This window comes from Geotrypetes seraphini, chromosome 1, assembly GCF_902459505.1.
Source record: "Geotrypetes seraphini chromosome 1, aGeoSer1.1, whole genome shotgun sequence".
In the NCBI taxonomy this organism is placed as follows: Eukaryota; Metazoa; Chordata; class Amphibia; order Gymnophiona; family Dermophiidae; genus Geotrypetes; species Geotrypetes seraphini.
In genome coordinates, this window is record NC_047084.1 from 264,053,193 (window position 1) to 264,077,136 (window position 23,944).

The 23,944-nt window shown below is 44.0% G+C and overlaps 1 protein-coding gene across 10 annotated transcripts in view; it reads right to left on the reverse strand.

Annotated features, from left to right (window-relative positions):
* The window catches only part of ADD1 (adducin 1), a 251,869-nt gene that overhangs the window by 100,903 nt on the left and 127,022 nt on the right, over positions 1 to 23,944 (reverse strand). For all 10 annotated transcript variants that reach the window (XM_033950494.1, XM_033950510.1, XM_033950502.1 and 7 more), the window contains exon 11: positions 14,252 to 14,353. In XM_033950494.1, the coding sequence (XP_033806385.1) occupies positions 14,252 to 14,353 (102 nt within the window). The remainder of the gene's footprint in view (positions 1 to 14,251; positions 14,354 to 23,944) is intronic.

Genomic DNA, 23,944 nt, shown 5'->3' on the forward strand with positions numbered 1-23,944 from the left:
ATGTACACTGCTATACTCTTTAATTCGTCGTATGTACAGTTTCCCTTTATTGTATTCCCTTTATTGTAAACCACCTAGAAGTCGCAAGATTGCTGGCAGTATATAAGAATAAAGTTATTATTATTATTATTATTAACGGGTGCTAGTAAAGCCTCCTTCCCTCATATGTCCCCTATTTTCAGCCCCAGCTCCAAACCCATTTTTACCCCCTCAGCCCCCTTCTCCCATCTTTTCCTTTTCAGCCCCCTTTTCTCACCAGTAGCATTTCCCTCCCCACTCCACTTCCCTGTGCAGTAGCATCAGAGACGCCGGCAGAGGAAATCAGAGCAGGGGAAGGCCGCGAAGCAGCGTCTTTAGTGCGATGCGGCCGCTGCTGGAGCTGGGAGGTTTGTGCGTTTTGCGGTGGGAGGGTTGATGGGGGTTCGTGTGCACCGGGAAAGGATGCATGAGGGGGACAACAACGGCAGCAAATTTACAGGGAGGGAGGGAGGGAGTAGAAGCGCGCATGCGCACTCTTGCCGACGGGGCCCTACAGCTCACAGAAAACGGAACACGCAGGTAAGAGTGCGCATGCGCGCTTAGGGTTTTATTATATTAGATGTGACAAATTATTAATGCACTCAGTCTATTCATCATTGACCCATAAATGTTTAAAATGTTGCTAGAAATGGAAGCCACTTGTGGCAACCTTGTTTTGCATTGCAACATTTGGTGGCTCAGCAGAGGAAAGGTTCTTGCAAGATTTTCTGAGGATCTCTTATTAAAGTTTTTGTCCAGGAGCTTAGTCTTGATCAGCCACAAATAGAATACAAAAAAATGCAGTTATGTTATAAATTAACTACAACTAAAGGAACTGTGTCTTATTGGTGTAAATTCTTACAACTTCATAAATATGACTTCCACTTCAATACAAAACTCAAATGGTCTGAACATTCAGAAACTCAAGATGATCCCAACTCTTGGTCTACTATATGGAACAATCTTTTTAAAACACATCGGTCTTCTGCCAATTTACAATTTTCATATTTCTTATTACACAGAGCATTATGGACAACACACCCATCGTTGAAAATCAATAACTGACTATTGGAAGAAAATATGGAATACTGTGTGACATTTTTGGCTTAGATGAATAACTCAACCTTAAAATTTTCATATTTATAAACTCTGGTTACAATCCCACTCAGGGGAACATAAATTAAAACTTCTGTATTCTTATTCATCTAGCAATCAAAAATATCTTAACATTGTTGGAAAAACTTGTCTAAAACTGAGTATATTACTTGGTGGAATATGATTTGTTTTAACTGCCAAATATGAAAAAATCATAGCTGAAAACCACAAATCTCTAACTTCTTATGCTAAAACGTCATTCCACTCCACAAGAAAGGCTCAAAGATGGAGACAGCAAACTACAGACCAGTGAGTCTAACATCGATAGTGAGCAAACTAATGGAAACTCTAATCAAACACCAATTAGATAAGATCCTGGATGAGGAGAATCTACGGGATCCCCGACAACTAAGGGGAGATCCTGCCAATCCAACCTGATCAGCTTCTTTGACTGGGTAACGGGGAAGCTGGATATTGGGGAGTCCCTGGACATCGTGTACCTGGACTTTAGCAAAGCATTCAATAGCGTACCACACCGCAGGTTACTGAGCAAGATGAGTTCTATAGGATTAGGTAACACATTGACGAAATGGGTTGGGAGCTGGCTTGGAGGTAGGCTCCAAAGGGTGGTGGTGAACGGCACCCCCTCCGAAATGACGGAGGTGATTAGTGGAGTACCACAGGGCTCAGTCTTGGGCCCAATTCTATTCAACATCTTTATAAGAGACTTGGCAGAAGGGCTTCGAGGTAAAATAACATTATTCGCCGATGACGCCAAACTGAGTAATGTAGTGGGCAAATGCACAACAGACGAAGATTCAGTGCCCGACAACATGATGCACGACCTACTCCTACTGGAGCGATGGTCTAGGACAGGGGTCTGCAACCTTTAAGACATAAAGAGCCACTTCGACCCGTTTTCGAAAAGAAAAAAAAACTTGGAGCCGCAAAACCATTATAAAACAAATCTAACACTGCATATATTGTTTCTTATCTTAATGCTATATACAGGATCACTAAATTGAAAATAAAATCATTTTTCCTACCTTTGCTATTTGGTGATTTCATGAGTCTCTGGTTGCACTTTCTTCTTCTGACTGTGCATTCAATCTTTCTTCCTTTCTTTCAGCCTCCTGTATGTTTCCTCTCCTCCAGACCTCATTCTCTCCCCCAACTTTTTCTTTCTGTCTCCCTGTTCCCCCTTCTTTCTGTCTCCGTGCCGTCCCCCAAGCCACTCGGTTTGCTGCCACCGCAATCGGGGAACAGCCCCCAAGCCACCGCCGTCCCAAGCTTTCCCTGCAGAAGTGTTGCGCTGACCAGCATTCCGCTCTCTGACGTCAATTCTGACGTAGGAGAGGAAATTCCGGGCCAACAAGGCATTTCTCCTCATTCCATCCAGCCTGAGCCCCATCTCTCCTTGATCCAGCATTTCCCTTCTGTGTCTGTCAGAATTACCATTCCACTTATTTTCCAGCATCACCCTTCTTTGTGTCCATCTCACCTATATCCCTATCTCACCACTTTTTCAGAATCTTCATTTGTCTCTGTCCTTGTCTTTACCCCATGTTCACCATTTGCCCTTTCAATGTCTTTATCTCCCCCCCACACTTTTTCAGCATTACTTCTATGTCTCTATTTCACCTCCTCTTCATGTCCCCTCTGTATCTCTATCCTTATTCAGTAGGTCCTGCTTACCCTTTCTCTTCTTTGTGTCACTATCTCCATTTTCAGCTTTCCCCCCTTTTCCTTTGTAAATGCACCCTGTAGCCAGAATCTTTCCACCCTCCCTCCACTCCGGCCCAGCCCAGTATGAAATATTTCCTTTTGTTTCCCTCCCCTCTCTCTTTCTCTCTCTCTTCTGCTCCCTCACCCACGAGTCCTGCATCTGGCCCTCTCCCTTCTACCTGCACCTGGCAACACCCCCCTGCTCCGCGGCTCTCTTCAGCAACTCGTCAGCAGCAGTGATCAAGACAAGCCTTTGTGGAAAAAGGAAGTTGAAACAAGCGGGACTCGCAGAGGGTAGGCCCCGACGTCAGAAGCTTGTGTCGATCGCTACTGCTGAGTTGCCGAAGAGAGCCGCGGAGCAGGGGATGTGGCCGGAAGCAGGTAGAAGGGAGAGGGAGATAGGAAGGCTGTAGATCTCCGGAGCATGACACCGACCCCGGCCAGGATGATTTCTTTTTCAGGCACCTTACAAGTCCGGCGTCGCGGCGGGAAATAGCCATGCTGAGCAGTGAGCTCAGCACTACACAGATGAAAGCCTTGCTTGCTGATTGGTCCGGCGGCACGGCGGGGCGGGGCCGCCGGACCAATCAGCAAGCAAGGCTTTCATCTGTGTATGTGCTGAGCTCACTGCTCAGCATGGCTATTTCCCGCCGCGACGCCGGACTTGTAACCTGCATGCCTGCGTGACACACTACCGGAGCCGCAGCAAAGGTGGAAAAGAGCCGCATGCGGCTCTGGAGCCGCAGGTTGCCGACCCCCGGTCTAGGACATGGCAACTCAACTTCAATGCCCAAAAATGCAAAGTTATGCACCTGGGAAGCCAGAATCCATGCAAGTCTTATACCCTTAATGGCGAGATCCTAGCAAAAACGGTAGCAGAACGAGACTTGGGGGTAATCGTCAGTGAGGACATGAAGTCTGCCAATCAAGTGGAGCAGGCTTCGTCCAAGGCAAGACAAATCATGGGCTGCATACGAAGGGGTTTTGTCAGTCGTAAGGCGGAAGTCATTATGCCATTGTATAGATCCATGGTGAGGCCCCACCTGGAATACTGTGTGCAATTCTGGAGGCCGCATTATCGCAAGGATGTGCTGAGACTGGAGTCGGTGCAAAGAATGGCCACCCGGATGGTCTCGGAACTCAAGGATCTACCATACGAAAAACGGCTTGACAAATTACAGCTATACTCGCTCGAGGAGCGCAGAGAGAGGGGGGACATGATCGAGACGTTCAAGTATCTTACGGGCCGCATCGAGGCGGAGGAAGATATCTTCTTTTTCAAGGGTCCCACGACAACAAGAGCACATCCGTTGAAAATCAGGGGCGGGAAACTACGAGGTGACACCAGGAAATTCTTTTTCACTGAAAGAGTGGTTGATCGCTGGAATAGTCTTCCACTACAGGTGATTGAGGCCAGCAGCGTGCCTGATTTTAAGGCCAAATGGGATCGGCACATGGGATCTATTCACAGGGCAAAGGTAGGGGAGGGACATTAAGGTGGGCAGACTAGATGGGCCGTGGGCCCTTATCTGCCGTCTATTTCTATGTTTCTATGTTTCTAAAACTTAAGTCATTACTTCAGGAATAGTGTGCTCTTGTATCTTAAATATTTTACTTCATTCTCTTCTGGTTTACCTATTTAAAATGCACACTTATGCCTTTCAATAAGTTTGATACAATTATTTTTTGTCACATACAGACTATTAATAGCCATACTTACTTATCTTTTCATCTGTAAGCTAAATATGTAATTATCTGTGAAGTTACTGTTAATGGTTATACATTATCATCTCTTTTATATTTTGAGAAAACTCAATAAAATTTACTAAACTAAAAAAAGATACAAGATATATTTGGGTTCATTATGGGATATTCCTGTGGTGGGATCTTCACCACAAAAGTGCTTTTCAAAGTGCTTTTCTGTAAGGCAGCTGCCTGTGGTCAAGGGAGATGCCTTTTATTTCAGAAAGCTTGTATGGTGGGTCATAAATGTATTATGCAATATTGGTTACAGACAGAACCTCCTAGTTTTTGGCATTGAAGGAATCAATTCCATCGTGTACTTTTATTCGAGGTTTGGGAGGTTTGTCGATCTCCTAGATGAACTCATCTTTTTATGAAAACTTGGGACCCCTATATTCAAAAACTTTCACCTAGAGCAAGAAGTTTGATTCTTAATGAATTAAATTGAAGCTTTTGTTGCCTTTATTGTATCCCAAAACCTGGCTGTTTTTGTCACCTGTGAGGGAAGGGGGAATAGGAAGGAGGGAAGGCGGGGTGATAACGGGGGACTATAGTTTGTCATATAAATTGTTTGGAGGAATGATAGAATTTTATGATAGTATTTTATAGATTATAATTATTAGAATTTTAAAATATGTGAAATCATTTGTAAAGAATATCTTTATGTATTATGTGAATGTATTTTTACTTTATTCCTTCAATAAAAATGTTTGAACATAAAAAGATTTTTAAAAAATGGCTTGTTAATCTCATGTTCTTAACCAATTTATCACCACACATTTAAATACATTAAATGATAGCTTGTGGTTGGGGGGGGGGGGGAGTGTCACATGATGCCGTGCTAAGAAGCTGGTGTCAAATGAGGTGAGCTCTCCATGATGCCCATCTACCTTTCTCAGCATCAAACTGTGTCTGAAGCCCTACAGACTAAAATTTCCTGGTCATCTTGAAGTAAACTACTAAGATGTTCCATGTTCCAAAGAAAGATAAGGAAAGAAGCCACAGCAAAGAAATTAAAAAGGTGGATGAGGAAGCAACGGGCCTGCAAACCATAAGCTCAGCCTGGGCTATGGAAATAATGGCAGAAATCAAAGCATTGTTGGATAAAAAAAATAGCAGAATACAGTAGATAAGCTTCAGTCAGTAGACCACAAAATGGAAATGTTAAGAAATGACTTCTTTGCCTACCAATGTCTCTCAAATGTTGAAGGAAAATTTGCTTCAGCGGAAAGCCATGCAATCTTCCTTGCAACAGAAAATAACTTGCTTGGAAGAAAAGGTCAATGACTTTGAAAACCACCTTCGACTCTTCAATTTGTGTCGTTGAACTTTCAGCAAACTATTCAAGAACAGGATTAAAGAGAATTCCTGGAAACTTAGACTCCTCAGTCTTTGAAGTTTCCTGAAACTCTGTGCATAGAACGCTCACAAACAAGAAATTTTGCGGGCACCGAGATCTAATGGCCCTATGACATATAAAAACCACAAATTAAGAACATAAGGATTGCCATACTGGGTCAGACCGAAGGTCCATCAAATCCAGTATCCTGTTTCCAACAGTGGTCAACCCAGGTCCCAAGTACCTAGCTAGATCTTTTTTTAATTGGCCTTCAGATCGGTATGATGGTCACCGCCTGGTTCAGTTCCGATTCATAGCTTTTCCTCATTCCTTTTCCCCTTCCTATTCTCCAGCTGATTGAATAATTTCTCTCATCAATTATGACATTCTTTTCCAATACTCTGTTTTAGTCACATTTGTAAACTGCTTTATCCTACAGAGAAAGCTAAAGCAGTCTAAGAATAACAAATATAACTTTCCATAACTCTGCATATAAGTACCTTGGACTTGGCCATTAAGCAGAAGCAACTATGTTGTATTTTCCTTCCATTTAGAAGTTCTGCAAGCTGCTACTAACCAAATGAGCTGAAAGAGAGATCAAGTTCTCACCTTGATATCTTTTCCAGTAGATAAGAATAATATGCTGAACCTTAGAGTACTCTCCATTCTCACGAGCATACTGAAAAAGATGTCAATCACAGCTTTTCAAACCTCCTCCTTCTCATAGGAGTCTGCTGATCTCTTCAGTTCGTTCCAAAGCATGCAAGAGATCTAGAGTAAAAGAAAGGAGAAGGGGAACACACAAGGAACTCCCCAAAACCAAGGTTCTGATCTGTTCACATAACAGTCAATAACGAAACTTGCTACTGAACAGTAAAACACATCAAATAAAATCAACAGCTTGAATATTAGTGGAGCTCAATTATCTCTTGAGATTCTATTTACAAACTGATTCTGAACCCATAATTCGATTGGCAGAGACGTCTTAGCTATGAAGAGGACCATGAAGTATAAGACAAACAGCTTTATCAGAAATCAACAGGTGTGGGGGGTGGAAATCAGCATAACATGCCTATCTACTGGAAAATATTATCAAGGTAAGAACCTAATCTCTTTTTCCAGTGCAATAGGAATGGTATGCTGAATTTTCAAGACCTAACTAAGCAGTCCCCAAAGTCCTAGGTGGGAGAGATAAGCCTGCTTTCAGTACTGAGGATCCAAAGGCAGCATATCCTCATGCTTTGCCACATTCACCTTATACAATTTAGTGAAAAGTGTGTAGGGAAGACCATGTCGTAGATCTACATATCTTCTCCAAAGGTAACACCCTTGATACCGCCCAAGAGGAGGCTACTCCTCTGGTTGAATGTCCTTTCAACGACACTGGCAGTTGTTTGCTGCAGACAATATAGGTGGAGGAGATTGCTATCCAAATCCACCAGGAAATGGTGGCCTTGGAGGCTTGTTTGCCTCGGATTGACTCTTTGGTTAGGACAGAGATTGTCCGATAGATTAAACTTAAGTCACTTCCAGGTAACGCAAGAGAACGTTGTGAATGTCCAGCAACTTTAAAGCCTTGTCTTTCTTCTTTGAACCTCTAGGTTGAAAGGCTGGTAGCCCAAATTCTTGGTTGATGTGAAATGCTGAAACAACCTTTGGCAACAAGAAGGTCACTCCCATTTCCATGATCCTCAAATGGCCCCCTGATCACAAAGTTTGCTATTCTGAGACTCTTCTGGCCGAGGTAATTGCAACAAGAAACACTTGATTTGATCGTAAGATCCATTAGAGAAGCTTCCTTCAAAGGCTCATATGGGACCTTCTGAAGACCCTCTAACACAATGGTACAATTCTAGTAAGAGAGGGAATCTCAGATCACTGGCCTGAGCCTCATGGCTCCTTTGAAGAATCTAATAATGTCTGGGTGAGCAGCCAGGGAGACTCACTTCTCTTGGCCTCTAAAGCAAGCCAGGCCTGCCATCTGCACCTTAAAGAGCTACCACTGCTAATCCCTTGTTCAGGCCCTCTTGAAGGAAGGCTAGTACCGATGATACTGGGGCCTTGTTGGGCTCCATATTCTCCTTATTGTAACAGTGCTAAAAAGAATCCCATGCCTTGGCATATGCAGAAAGAGTAGAAGGCTTCTTGGTCTTCAGTAGAGTGGTAATGACGTCTAAATATCCTTTCTTGGCTAGTGCCACGCACTTAAGAGCCTTACCATTTGACCGAAGCGACCCAGATCTTCTAGAGCAGGGGTGCCCACACTTTATGGGCTTGCGAGCTACTTTTAAAATAACTAAGTCAAAATGATCTACCAACAATAAAATTTTTTTAAAAACACAAAGCACACTGAAAGGTAGAGAAAATGTTAATTATTCATATTCCGGGTTTTTTCAATGAGGTCACGGCAGATGACTCTATGCAATGTCACCTCAGTAACAAAATACAAAAATAGACAAATATACCCCCTCCCTTTTTATTAAACCACGATAGTAGATTTTAGCACAGGGAGTTACGCTGAATGCCTTGCGCTGCTCTCAATGCTCATAGGCTCCCTGCGCTAAAAAACGTTATTGCGGTTTAGTAAAAGGGAGCCATAGTGCAAAATATAGACAGCAGATATAAATTCTCAAAACAGACACATTTTGATCACTAAATTGAAAATAAAATCATTTTTCCTACCTTTGTTGTTTGGTGATGAGTCTCTGGTTGCACTTTCTTCTTCTGACTGTGCATCCAATCTTTCTTCCTTTCTTTCAGCCTCCTCTATGTTTCCTCTCCTCCAGACCTCATTCTCTCCCCCAACTTTTTCTTTCTGTCTCCCTGTTCCTTCTTTCTGTCTCCCTGTTCCCCCTTCTTTCTGTCTCCCTGTCTGCACCCTTTCTTTCTTTCTCCGTGCCCTCCCCCAAGCCACTCGGTTTGCTGCCACCGCCATCGGGAACAGCCCCCAAGCCACCGTCGTCCCAAGCTTTCCCTGCAGAAGCGTCTCACTGACCAGCATTCCGCTCCCTGACGTCAATTCTGACGTAGAAGAGGAAGTTCCGGGCCAACAAGGCATTTCTCCCCATTCCATCCAGCCTGAGCCCCATCTCTCCTTGATCCAGCATTTCCCTTCTGTGTCTGTCAGAATTACCATTCCACCTATTTTCCAGCATCACCCTTCTTTGTGTCCATCTCACCTATATCCCTATCTCACCACTTTTTCAGAATCTTCATTTGTCTCTGTCCTTGTCTTTACCCCATGTTCACCATTTGCCCTTTCAATTCTTTACCTCCCCCCCTTTTTCAACATTACTTCTATGTCTCTATTTCACCTCCTCTTCATGTCCCCTCTGAATCTCTATCCTTATTCAGTAGGTCCTGCTTACCCTTTCTCTTCTTTGTGTCACTATCTCCATTTTCAGCTTTCCCCCCCTTTTCCTTTAATGCACCCTGTAGCCAGAATCTTTCCATCCTCCCTCCACTTCGGCCCAGCCCAGTATGAAATATTTCCTTTTGTTTCCCTCCCCTCTCTCTTTCTCTCTCTCTTCCCCTCCCTCACCCACGAGTCCTGCATCTGGCCCTCTCCCTTCTACCTGCACCCGGCAACACCCCCTGCTCTGCGGCTCTCTTCAGCAACTCGTCAGCAGCGGTGATCAAGACAGGCTGCCGACATCGAGGCCTTCCCTCTACGAGTCCCGCCTTTGTGGAAAAAGAAAGTTGAAACAAGCGGGACTCACAGAGGGTAGGCCCCGACGTCAGAAGCTTGTGTCGATCGCTGCTGCTGAGTTGCCGAAGAGAGCCACGGAGCAGGGGGTGTGGCCGGAAGCAGGTAGAAGGGAGAGGGCCAGATAGGAAGGCTGCTGGAAGAGGTAGAAGCTCTGGAGCATGACACCGACCCGGGCCAGGATGATTTCTTTTTTAGGCTGCTGCTGCTGCCGCCGCCATACCCCCCCTCCCCGAAATGACAAAAAACAGCCTAAAGTGGATGCCCGGCGTCGGCGTCTTTGACATCGGGGAGAGGAAGACTGATAGGCCCGGTAGATCGGGACGGCAACACGAGTCTATCACGGAGCCCGGGATGGGCTCTGCAATCGACTCACGTTGCCTTCCTGAGCTACCCGTCGATCGTGATCGAAGTATTGGGCACCCCTGTTCTAGAGCAATAGGCCCGAGCATGATTTTTAAAGATGCTCCTAATATAAGTCCTACCCCAAAAATAAGCCCATTAAGATTGACCCCTGAAGCCACCCTGACACTCCCCAACTCCATCCGACACTAGTGCTGCCCGATTTGCCAATCACCTCTCCCTTCCTCTCTACCCCAATTCTTCCTCTTTCCTTTCAACCCCCCCTCCATTTGCAGCATCTTTCCTCACCTCTCACCTATCCCCTTGTGCAGCAGCTCCCGAGGCCTCCCAAAACAGTGGTAGTGCTCTGAATGGGCTGCTTTGCAACCTTCCCCACCGGGGTTTCCCTCTTCAATGTCTTTCTATCCTTCCCTCCCATCCCTCTGTGCAGCAGAATCTCACCAACCCTTCCACCATGAGCCTGACATACCTCAACTCCAAAAGAATCCAAAACAGTGGCGGCAGCAGCGCTCTGTATGGGCTACTTCGCAACCTTCCCCGCTGGGTTCTTCTCTCTGCCGCATCACTGATGACATCATCAATGATGCATCAGAGGGAAGGCCCTGGCGGGGAAGGCAGCAAAGCTGCCCATTCAGAGCACTGCCACTGTTTTTGGAGGCCTTGGGAGCTGCTGCACAAGAGGATGGTTGAGAGGTGAGGAAAGATGCTGCACATGGTGGAGGGGGAGAAAAAGGAAAGAGGAAGAATTGGGGTTGTGGAGAGGGAGAGATGATTGGCAAATCGGGCAGCACTAGTGTCAGGGATGGAGTTGGGGAGTGTCAGGGTGGCTTCAGGGGTCAATCTCAATTAGGGCTTATTTTTGGAGTAGGGAATCTTCGGGCTGCCAGTTGGAACTCCATGGACCAACCCTCAACCTCCTCCAGACCTCACACAAAAAAGAGGTGGGGGGGGGGGGAGATGAAACACAGCTGGGAAAATGAGCGTCCCAAAGGAACACTATTAGCGCCTAAACAGCCTGCACTCCAGACCCTAGCCAAGTCCAAGGAGCAAGCAAACACCAGAGGAACGGACCCTGGGCTCCACTAATCTTCAGCAGGCTGGCTGAAATAGGTTCCCAAAGGATACACCTTCCAGCTGCAGATTTAAAATCTGCTCTTCTCCATGCAGGCAAAAGGGATCTCTGATTTCATGAAAAGACCACAACGCTATTGTAAAATAAAAAAGTAATAAACAGATCAGAAGACACCTATCATGCTTGCCTGCAGAAAGAGAAACTGAAGAGGGCAGCAGACTCCTGGGAGAAGGAGGAGGTTTCAAAAGCTGTGATTTGACATCTTTCTACAGTATTCTCGCAAGAATGGACAAAGTACCATAAGGTTCAAGCATACCATTCCTATTGCACTGGAAACTCAGTTTGGCAACACTAGTCACCAGGTTATACTTTTTTATTGCTTATCATGTGTATTTGCTTTAACCCTGCAATTAAACTGAGCCATTCACGGCCTTTGCCGATGATCTTTTGGTTTTTTTTGACTGACCCGCAGCGTTCTTTATCTACTCTCTTGGAGAGTGTTAGGAAATATGGGGATTTTTCCGGGTTCACCTTAAATTTGAAGAAATCGGAGGCTTTGGCCCCTGCTGAGGGTCTACGGCGTTCTTGGAGGGGGGCCTTTCCCTTGCAATGGGCGGATTCCTCCTTTCGCTATTTGGGCGTCCAGTTGTCCATGGATGTTTGGGAGCTTTACCGGTTGAATGTCACTCGTTTGCTCTCCACTACCGGTTCCGTGTTGGCCGCTTGGCGTAATCTGCCTCTTTCTTTGATGGGGAGGGTGCAACTTTTTCGGATGGTTTTATTTCCTAAGTGGCTTTATGTTTTACAGACTTTACCTTTGTATCTCTTGCGTAAGGATATCCGGGCCCTCTCCTCCTTGTTGTCGAAGTTCTTTTGGGGGGGTCGGAGACCTAAGTTGCGGTGGGGCAGTTGCTGGTGGGCTCCTGGGGCCGAGGCGGTTTTGGGGTGCCGGATATTGCTCTTTATAATCAGGCGTGTCTTTTATGCCACGTCCGGGACTAGGTCTTGGGTACTGACCTTTATACTGATATCTTCTTGGAGCGAGATTATTATTATCCTTCTCACCTTCTCTCGCTATTGCAGTCTCGGTTGGCGGTTCTGCCGGTTTTCTGTCGCCGTAGTGTTTTGTTTCGCCCCCTTTGGGAGGTGTGGCGACGGATGCTGCCTTTTTGGCGGCAGGATCCTCATGTTAGTGTGTTACTGCCTCTGACCGGTAATCTTTCCTTTCCCCCGGGGCTATTTCCCTCTATCTTTGGGCGCTGGCGGGCTCGAGGGTTTGAGTTTCTTTTTCATATGATGCGGGATGATGGGACGCTCCTCTCCTGCGCTGAGTTGCTGCGTTGTGGTCTGCCTTCTTCGGGTCTTCTCTTTGCTCATTGTCAATTGCGGAATTATGTGCAGTCCCTTCCTTGGAGTTGTCTTTCTTTGGATTTTGAGATTAGTTTTCGCTCCTTTTTGGAGGGGGGGAGGACCCAGCCTCTGGGATCTCGGTCTCCTTATATCATAAATAGCTTGGGGCTCTTGGGCCTCCGTGGGATTTTACCTTGGTGCTGAAACTTGGCAGAGGGATTTGGGGCGGGAGCTCGGGGTGGGTTTTTTGCTTCAGGCTATTCACCATATCCCTACTTTGGTGCATAGTGCGGAGCTTCGAGAGTGCCACTTCAGGACCTTGTTGAGAGCGTATGCCTCCCAGAGCCGGGCCTACCATATGGGATGCGTCGATACAATACTGTCTCACCTGTCATGCGGAGGTGAACTCTTACTTTCGTGGTCTTTGGGATTGTGAGAGTATTCAGAGCTTTTGGGGGGCCTTGGCTTCCTTTCTTCAGGGTCTCCTACGGGTTTCTGTTCCTGTCTCTGCATATCATATGTTGTTCGCTCATTTTTCTTTGTTTTCTGTGTATACCTCTGCGGAGAAATTGTTTTTGAGCAAATGTTATATTTTGGGGAAAAAGTGTATATTGAATTTCTGGCTGGCAGATGTTCCTCCCTCCTTCTGGTACTGGAGGAATAAATTACATGACCTTCTAGGCTGGGAGGCCACGCTGGCTTCTTCCTCTCGTTGATGGAGCAGAGACTTTGTTCATATTTGGACTCCCTATTTGGACAGTTTGTCTCCCTGGGTTCGTAGTCGTATCTTGAATAGACTGCAGTTGTATTCCATTCCGCCTGTCTGATCTGGGGGGGCAGGGGGTTGGGGGGGTTTGGGGGTGTGGGGTTCTGGAGGGGGGTCTGCTTTTGGGGGGTATAGGGGGGTGGGGCGATTTGTAACCTGAGAGGACATAAGAGTCCAGTCCTCTTGGGGGAGGGGAGCCATGTCTTCTATATTTGACTTTTTGCTCGATGTTTGTACTTGTTGTAGTTTGTTGCTTAATAAAAAACAGATTTCACCTAATCTGAGCCATTCAACTGAAACTTCCGCTGTTCATAAACACAGATGATTCATTATGGGTCTATTTCCTTAAACTGAAAGGCAGATAATTTAAAGATCAGCAACATTTCTATTCAGATTTAGTAAACCAAATCCATGCACCTGCTTCAATTTTTTTTAAATCTTTATTAATTTTCAAAACTAATACAAAGTGCCATGAAGTATACAACCATTAATAATCAACATAAGCACTTAAATTCCATCAATAACAATACAAAAGAAAAATATCCCATCCCTTCCTTCCAACAATTCAATCAAGCAATAAACCAAAAAGATATCCCCCCATCCGGATATGCATAAAAATAAACAGAAAATCTTGCTTCAATTATGCTTTCAACCTCTACCATCAAATTTTTAGAAGAAAATATACAAGCTTTAGTTAAGCAAAAGTACTCAAAATAGTCCAATTATATTGTCCATTAAAAAAAAGAGACAACAAAGTAGTAATGGAAACTAAAGCTAAAATTTTAATGATTTTCAGGAATGAAATATAGAAAGAAAGCTACACTAGAACCACCATGCTGATCCAGAGTTAAAAGAAGATCAGAACATTTTAGAGGACTTTCCCACATTTTATCAAGCATTTTTAATGTGCCTGAACGAAAACAAAGGGATGGAAAAGACCATTAAAAAAAAGGAACTTCGATTTATTTTGTTTCTGATTAATGTATCAGATAGCACCAGTTCTTGCTCTTAAATTTTTCAATAGAGATAAATCAAACATGCTGTAAAAGATTCACAGGTAAAACAGACACAAACCTTGTTCCTCATTTCTTGAACCTCCTTCGGGTTGGTGTTCAATGGAACAAACAGGTTAGGCACAGTGGAGGTAGAGGTTCTATGCCCATCCTCTTTAGTCCACTGTAATATCAAGAACAGTTTAGTTATTAGAAATGTTACAGAAAATTACAGGAAATTCACAGCAGCAATGTTCATTCACAACTTGTCATGCAAGTGACAAAAAACAGGTAGAGAACTGAACCAATGATTTATCACGTGTATTACTAGTCCAAACATATGCCTAATTTTCTAAAAAATGAAAACAAAATAATCATTTATACAGTTAGAACTAATTGAATTCCATTCACACTAAGTGTTATATAATTTTTTTCAAAACTCAGCTCAACTCTTAATTTCACCAATCTTGACACATGTATCTATATCTCTGATAAAACAGTATGCTGAGAAGTCATACGGTCTTTCAAATCTTAAGCTTATAATTTGATAGCTATTGAAGGAAGAAAGATACAGATCATTGATTCACTACTCTGATATTCAGACACTAAAGCAAACTGAACGCAGAAAATGACACGACTATGGAAAGCAATGTGATGTCACTAACCAGGTTGTATGCATAGATTTTGTACTGTGAAAGGAAGCAGGAGTGGGCATCACCAAAGTTGTGCATTAAAAGAAAACTACAATATAGCATCGGAGTGCACCATTTCCATGATCTTGAAGTTACTCCAAAAAAAAAAAAAAAAAAATCAATAGTTTCAGGGATTAAACAGCAACCTAGCAGAGCAATGTCAAATATTTTGTATAACTTACAGCTCAAGTTTTACAAAAATATCCCACACAAACTTGAAGCGCTGCATTGTGTCTTTGGTACAAGGTTGTTTTATATTGTCAGTGCATCTATGATAGGATGGTGGGAGCTGCTCTACTCCACACACTTATTCACGTCCCCAAGTTCTGCTGAACAAATACAAATACTAAAACCTTACCAATTAGGAAAATTTGAAAAATGCACTGAACATTAAAACAAACCTACTTCAGAGAGCAAATGCTATGCTTTCCTGAGTATTTTCAGGAGACAGGAAAAGCAATACATTAAAAAAAAAAAAAAAAAAATTAAAAGCAACAGAATTTGAAATGCTTTGCAACTGTAAAGAAAAAAAATGTAATGAACATGGTGCTATGGTATACTCACTGATTATAATCTTCTTAGATAAAATTATCTTTAATGAAAGGCTGGAGTAATTAATTTTAACAGTCACAGAATTAAAACAGAGAAATCTAAGAACATCCACAAATTTTAAAACTCAAAAACAAATATTAAATTCTAAATAAAAAGTCTGGCACACTGTAAATCATCCGACTCATGCAGAATAGTAACAAAAGAATAATGACTTCCTTGGATTTTCACCAATTATTTCAATATACTAAGCATATAATTTTGTTTTATAGAAATGAATTCTGATTACAGCTGTAACCTAGTATTAAAATCTCAACTTTCACAAACAAGAGCCTAATGCTAGAAAGCAGTTTTATTTTTTAGATGGTATTCCATTTGTGTTGTGCAGAACCCTATATTTTCATTTATTATCACAAATAAGGCTTCTTCATTGCATAATCATGAGCTTGAGCTATATCTTTGAATGTGTTTGATTACTGGCATCATTTGAAATATCCCCTTTAATGCATTTCCAAAACTACTTTAGCTATAAACCTGGGTATACAGCATGTACAGAGCGCCTCTTTCCCCGTTTACTTGAGGGCTTTCAAGAGGAAGATACCAGAGTGTCAAATGCAGATTCCACGACAATAATTCTATATAAGAAAAATAGCAGTAAAACATCTGGCACACACCAGACTTCACAGCAGCATTCAAGTAAGGGATAGACAAAGCTTTACACCAGGGGTGCCCATACTTTTTGGGCTTGCGAGCTACTTTTAAAATGACCAAGTCAAAATGATCTACCAACAATAAAATTTTTTAAAAAACACAAAGCACAATGTATGCAGAGAAAATGTTAATTATCATTTATATTCCGGGTTTTTACAAAGAGGTCAAGGCAGATGACTCTATGCACTGTCACCTCAGTAACAATCATACAAAAATAGACAAATATACCCCCCTCCCTTTTTACTAAACCACGATAGCACTGCTCTCAACGCTCATAGGCTCCCTGTGCTAAAAAACACTATTGCGGTTTAGTAAAAGGGGGCCATAGTGCAAAATATAGACAGCAGATATAAATTCTCAAAACAGACTCATTTTGATCACTAAATTGAAAATAAAATCATTTTTTCTACCTTTATTGTTTGGTGATTTCATGAGTCTCTGCTTTCACTTTCTTCATCTGACTGTGCATCCAATATTTTTCCCTTCTTTCAGCCTGTATGTTTCCTCTCCTCCAGACCTCATTCCTTCCCCAAACTTTTTCTTCCTCTTTCCCTGCCCTTTCTTTCTCTCTCTTCATGCCTCCTTTCCTTCCTACTCAACCCCATGGCCTGGCATCTCTCTCCTTCCCTTCTATCTCTTCCTCCCCTGCCATGCTCTGGTATTTCCTCTCCTTCCTTTCTCTCTGGTCTGGCATCTGTCTCCTTAATTTCCCTTCCCTCCCCCATGCCCTGGCATCTTTCTGCTCTCCTTCTCTTCTATCTCTCCCTCCCCCCTCCATTATCTGGCATTTTCTCTCATTCCTTGCCCCTGGTCTGGCATCTGTCTCCTTCCCTTCTCTCTCCTTCTATGGTCTGGTTTCTCTTTTCCTTCCCTTCTCTTGGAAGCCTGTGGCATTTACTGTGCTTCTGCTGCTGCCTCCTTGTTTGGTAGCCAGGCTGGAGGTAAAGGGTGGCATCACCCCACGTTACAATGTCCGGTTTGGACCTCTCAGAATTGCCGGCTAGTGGCCAAGCAATATAGATGCATTATAATTTTTTTTGTTTTATTTTTAATCCCTACTTGCCCTGCCTCCTGGAGAAGCCTCAGTGAAGGAACGGGACCCAGCCACTTGCCTTCTCTGGCTCTGGGGATGCTGGGGCGGGAGAGGGTGACACAAAAATATGTGGGGAGAACGCCACTCACCCATTTATGTTCGGCAGTGCTCTCCTCGGGGGCGGACACGAGGGGAAACTTTCCACAGGGAGGGAAGGCGACGCTCAGAGCATAGGTGCCACATCCTGCCCCTTCGGCAGTCCAGATACTTGCCGCTGTGGCCGTGCGGGACACGTCTGCAGCCAACTACCAAGAGTATCGCGCCCCAAGAAAGGGCTCCTTTACCTGCCAGGTAATTTGATCAAAGATGCCTTCATCCATGTACCTTATGATCCTGCCTACAGGCAGTTCCTCTGCTTTAAGTTCCTCAGCCCCCACTTCCAATACAAAGTGCTACCCTATGACCTCTCTTCAGCACCACGTTTTCATAAAAAGCCTAAGAAAAAGGACAATTTAAATGATTAATCATTCCCACTATAATATATATAGTGGGAATGATTAATCATTTAAATTGTCCTTTTTCTTAGATATTTCTGGGACAGAAACCAAGAGCTCTGCCTGGTAGTATGTTTAGGTTCTATCTATGAGTTATGATGGTTTGGTGTCTTTCTTTGGGCAGAGTGGCACCTATGATGGTGATTATGTGAGCTCTCATGAATGTGAACAAGGGATGACTTCTCCTTGATGATAAAGGACACTAGAGATCATAGGCTGAATAAGGTTTCCTGTAGTGTGAGAAGCAAACATTCTCTAGAATGTACCACCAGATGCCAATGTATCAGGTAAGGAAAAACAAAGTGGTGTTTCCTGCACAGATGCACTGCCACCACAACTAGGCTTTTTATGAAAACGTGGTGCTGAAGAGAGGTCATAGGGTAGCACTTTGTATTGGAAGTGGGGGCTGAGGAACTTAAAGCAGAGGAACTGCCTGTAGGCAGGATCATAAGGTACATGGATGAAGGCATCTTTGAAATGGAGAGTGGCCAGCCAGGGAGGATGGTTGGGAGGGAAACATCAAGGGCTTGTTGTTCAGTGGTGTGTGAAAAACACTTATAGCACTGAGATGAACTCTCACTGACACTAGTGCAGGGGTGCCCACACTTTTTGGGCTTGCGAGCTACTTTTTAAATGACCAAGTCAAAATGATCTACCAACAATAAAATTAAAAAAAAACACAAAGCACACTGTATGCATAGAAAATGTTAATCATCATTCCTATTCCAGGGTTTTTCAAAGAGGTCAAAGCAGATGACTCTAAACACTATCACCTCAGTAACAACCATACAAAAATAGACAAATATACCCCCTCCCTTTTTACTAAACCACGATAGCAGTTTTTAGCACAGGGAGCTGCGCTGAATGCCCAGCGCTGCTCTCGACACTCATAGGCTCCTTGCGTTAAAAACCTCTATTGCGGTTTAGTAAAAGGGGACCTTAGTGTAAAATATAGACAGCAGATATAAATTCAGACACATTTTGATCACTAAATTTAAAATAAAATCATTTTCCCTACCTTGTCTGGTGATTTCATGAGTCTCTGGTTGCACTTTCTTATTCTGACTGTGCATACAATCTTTTAGCCTGTATGCTTCCTCTCCTCCAGACCTCATTCCTTCCCCCAACTTTTCCTTCCTCTTCCCTGCCCTTTCTTTCTCTCTGCCTCCCTTTCATTTTTTTCTGTTTCTCTTCTTTCCTTCTGTATCCCTGCCTGCCCTTTTTCTTTCTTTCTCCCTGCCCTCCCCCAAGCCACTGCCACTGCCATTACCATCGGGGATCAGGACCCAAACACCACCAATAACAGGCCCCAAGCTCTCCCTGCTTCGGCCAACCAGCATTCCTCTCCCCGACGTCAATTCTGCCGTCGGGAAGAGGAAGGCTGATCAGCCCAAGATCGTGATCAACCTATTGGGGAAAATGCTGCCGGGTCCTGCCTTCGCGGAAACAGAAAGTAGGCAGGACCCGGCAGGAAGAAGAACAAATGCTTCACTAACCTGTCTCCCGCATTAGCCCGTAGCGAACGCTTGCTTCAGGGCTCTCAACATGTGCGTGCCGGCTTCCCTTCTCACCCCCCCCGGACATAACTTCTGGTTTCGGAGGGAAGAGAAGAGAAGCTGGCACGCACACGTTAGAGCCCGGAGCATAATTCGCTACGGGCTGAAATCTCCAAGCCGTTTTTTGGGGTTTTTTTAATGTTCAGCAGCGGCAGATGACAGCTGGGCGGACCGCCCAGCTAAAAGGCCCTAGGGAGAACACTGGAGAGGAAGGCTGATCGGCCCGTAGATCAGGACGGCAACACGAGTCTATCACGGAGCCCGGGATGGGCTCCGCGATCGACTCGAGTTGCCTTCCTGAGCTACTGGTCGATCGCGATCGACGCGTTGGGCACCCCTGATCTAGTGGTTGGCAGAGATACCAAGCTGTGAGAGCTAAAGAATAGACTGGGATGCAGTAGAGGACCCTTGTTCTGTGTCAGCAGTGTTGGAAAGATTTGCAGAGAGATTGGTTCCTATTTGCTCATTTGCAAGAGAAAAGAGAATAGAGGTTGATGTGGCCACCAAGGTACAATGAGTATCATGGTGGCTGGTTCCTAGCGAAGTTTGAGAAGTGTTGTCCTGATTAAAGGGATTGGAGGAAATGCACAAAGAAATCCATCAAATAGAAAGGCATCCATTTCCAGGAGATTGGGGGCATGGAGCCTGGAACAGAAAAGAAGGATCTTGTGATTGTAGGGGAAAACAAAGAGGTCCACTTCAAGAGTCCCCAAGCCACAAATATCTGTTGCAAGACAAAGGGGTTGAGCGACCATTCGTGTGATTGCAGAATTCTGCTCAATTTGTCAGTCAATACATTCTGTTTTCCTGCTAGATATACTGCTTTGAGGAAAATGTTGTGAGCAATGGTCCAGGACCAGATTTGGATGGCCCCTTGGCAGAGGCACTAAGATCCTGTTCCACCCTGCTTGTTCACGTAGTACATGGCAACTAGGTTGTCTGTTCGAACCAAGTTTCAAGTTTATTTAAAATTTCTTATACCGCCCAATCAGTCTTCTAGGCGGTGTACAAATTTGTAAAAACAAAGAACAAACTTTAAATAAATTAAAGTTTAAAGTGACACTACATCACCAAACTCTAACTATAAAAACTTTTAAAAACTATTAAAAACACAGACAAACAAGAACATGGGTAAAAGGCAAGAATTACATGAGGCAAAGTAAAAGAAAACAATTAAGGAATAAACAAGAGGAAGGGCTGCTGTAAGCTCAGTAGTATTTTCATTCAATTAGAAACATAGAATATGATGGCAGAAAAGGGCCACTGGCCCAAAAAGTCTGCCCACTCTAAGGACCCTCCCCCCTAAGCTCTTCCACGAAGTGAACCCACATGCTTATCCCATTTTTTCTTAAAAATCAAGCACGTTGCTTGCCTCAATTACCTGAAGTGGAAGATCAATCCAACGAACAATCATCCTTTCAGTGAAAAAATACTTCCTAGTGTTGCTATGAATCTCCCACCCTAAGTTTCAAAAAATGCCCTCTTGTTGCCTTAGGTCCTGTAAGGAAAAAGATATCTTCTTCTACCTCAATATGGCCAGTTACATATTTGAAACTGGTCTCTATCATTATCTCCCCTCTCTCTGCGTTCCTCGAGAGAGTATAGCTGCAACTTACCTAGACGTTCCTCTTATGGGAGATCCTTGAGTCCTGAGACCATCCTGGTGGCCATTCACTGAACCGACTCCACTCTCAGCACATCCTTTTGATAATGTGGCCTCCAAAATTGAACACAATATTCCAGATGAGGTCTTACCATGGAACTGAACAACAGCATTACAACTTCGGGCTTCCGGCTGACAAAACTTCTTCGGATGCATCCCAGCATTTGCCTAGCCTTGGATGAAGCTTTCTCTACTTGATTGGCAGTCTTCATATCTTCACCAATGATTACTCCTAGGTCCCGTTCTGCAGCAGTTCTTGTTAAGGTCTCACCATTCAGAGTGTAAGTACTGCATGCATTTCTGCTGCCAAGGTGCATAACTTTACATTTTTTGGCATTAAAACTCAGTTGCCAAGTTGCGGACCATTGTTCCAGTAAGAGTAGGTCCTGCGTCATACTATCGGGCATTGTGCTTTTGCCCACTATGTTGCACAGTTTAGTGTCGTTGGCAAATAATGCAATTTTGCCTCGAAGTCTGTGAGGCAGGTCCTGTACAAAGATATTAAATAGGATGGGACATAAGACCGAGCCCTGCGGCACTCCACTGATCACTTCCGACGTTTTGGAGGGAGTACCATTTACCACCACCCTCTGAAGTCTGCCGCTGAGCCAGGTACTACCTGCATGGGGGGAGAAAGCAAGGCAGGGGGCAATGCTGGATATGATGACAGAAAGAGAGAGATAGCATAGGGACAGGAGGAAAAGAGAGAGATAGACAGAGAGAGAGGGGCAAGCAGGGCCAGCACAATTAGAAAATTTAAATGGCCAGACAGCAACGGTAGAAAAAATAAATTTTATTTTTTAATTTAGAATGAAGTAATATGGTAGCTGTGTTAATTCACTTTAAAAGTTAAAAAATGCACTAAATAAATTTTTTGATTAGCTTTCAGAAGCCAAAACCACCTTCTTTAGGTCTGGACAGTATAGTGTTATAGTATGCTTGTCCTGATTTAAGGAAGGAGGTTTTGGCATCTGAACACTAGTTAAAAATGTAATAAGTTAGTCTAATAAAAAGGTATCATCTTATTTCTGTGTGTTCTCAGAGATTGCGTGAATATGTAATTCTCAGCATAAACAGCGTGTGTTATGGCCCTCCAAACATTACAAAAATATAAAATGTGGTCCCTGATAGAAAAAGGTTGGACAAGCCTGGTCTAAGGTAATCTTCCTTCTAAGAAGTTCTTTTTTTATAATTCTTTATTAATAACATTAGCCAATACAAACCAGAAAAATACAACAAAACAGTTCACTGCAGACAATATCAGCAGATAAGAGCAACCCACAATTGACATTGAGATTGCTACCCTCTTCCCATAGTCCAGTAGTGAACCTCATACAAATCTATAACCCCCCAATATCATTAATAACCTCCCTCCCCCCAGACCTACCCCCCACCCTGAGAGTCAGCCAATGTGCACCAAACCATACATATCCATTCCCCCCCACAAGCGTGAGAGGCTAGTTGTACAAATATTGTATCAATAGCATATTCAGGTCATGCCCCAACAATACACTCTGCAATCTTCAGTTCATGTATCTACCCTCCCCTCCACTTCTAAAAATCTACCCCATATCTCTTCAAATTGTTGCCATCTACGTGTCAGCAATGCAGAAAGTCTATACTGCTCACATAACCACCCCAATTTTTCCTTCATAAGTATCAAGGTGCACACCGTAGGGTTTTTCCAATGATAAGCCAGAACCAACCTGGCTGCCATAAAAGCCAGACGAGCCAATTTGTCTTGAGTACCTTCCCCACCCCCCAGGCAGCACCACTAATAATGCACTCTCCACTTTCACTACTACCGGAGTTTGGAGAAACTGACCCACTTAACAACCTGTTCCCAAATAACCCTTAATCCGTGGGCTCCCCACCACATATAGTAAAATTTGTCTGTGTGACCACAACCCTTCCAACATTTTTCCGTGCAGGATGGATACATTTTGCTGAGTAGGACTGGCATGATATACCATCGCACCAAAAGCTTGAGTGCGTTCTCCACCAATAGCAGATCCACCGCTACATGGTGAATGCTCAAAACAATCCTTTCCCATTCCTCCACAGTATAAGTTATCTCAAGATCTACCTCCCAAGCCTTCATGTAAGATGTCTTCTGGGCCTTAACTGCATGTAATAATTTATACAGGAGCGAAATACATCCTCTGCACATTGGGAACTCTAAGATTAGTTCAAAAGGCGAGCACTGTAGTGCTGTAGGCTCTACTACTTTAGCCCTCATGAGATAATTCTTCACCTGCAAGTAAGGGAATAGATTGCCCGGCTCCAACTGAAATTGTGCCTGAACTACAGGAAAATCTTTAATGCTCTCTCCCTCCAATCTGAAACCCTCTTCCCTTACATCCTCAGCCATCTTCCCTCCCCCCCCCACTGGCCCCCATACCTTCTACCCCCTTCCCATCTTTCCCCCCTAACCCATCCCTCTCCCCACCATTCCCTCTCTCCTTCACACCCAACTCCCTCCATGGTTTCGTGTGACTCTACCAACCACCATTACCCCCAACCATATGCCTCCCACCCTTCCCATCAACCATATATACATACTCATCATGCACTCCCCCCCCAGTCACAGGGTCCCCCTCTCACAGCTGTCCCTTTTCATACAAACACTGTCACTTATGGATCCATCTTCCACTCCGGATTCCGACAAGTTGAATTTTAAGGCAAGGTCCACTTTCATCCTCCTCTTCAGGTGCCAGGATGATCTGAACTATCCTTCGCGGTCTCCACCTCTGCTAGTATCTCACTATTCTGCACCCAATGGCGGGTAGGCGCTGCTTGCCATCTAAACTGCTCCAACTTCTTAGCTGCCTGCTTTCCCGGTGTTATGTCCCCCGGTGCCAGTAGTCCTTCAGTAGAGCACTCGTCTCCGCCAGTTATTTTTTTATATGCACCATTAAAGGTAATTAACAGACCAAAGGGAAACAGCCAGCGATAGCATTTGTTCTTCCATTTCAATATATCCAAGACCAGATGGAACTCCCTTCGCTTCTGCAGTG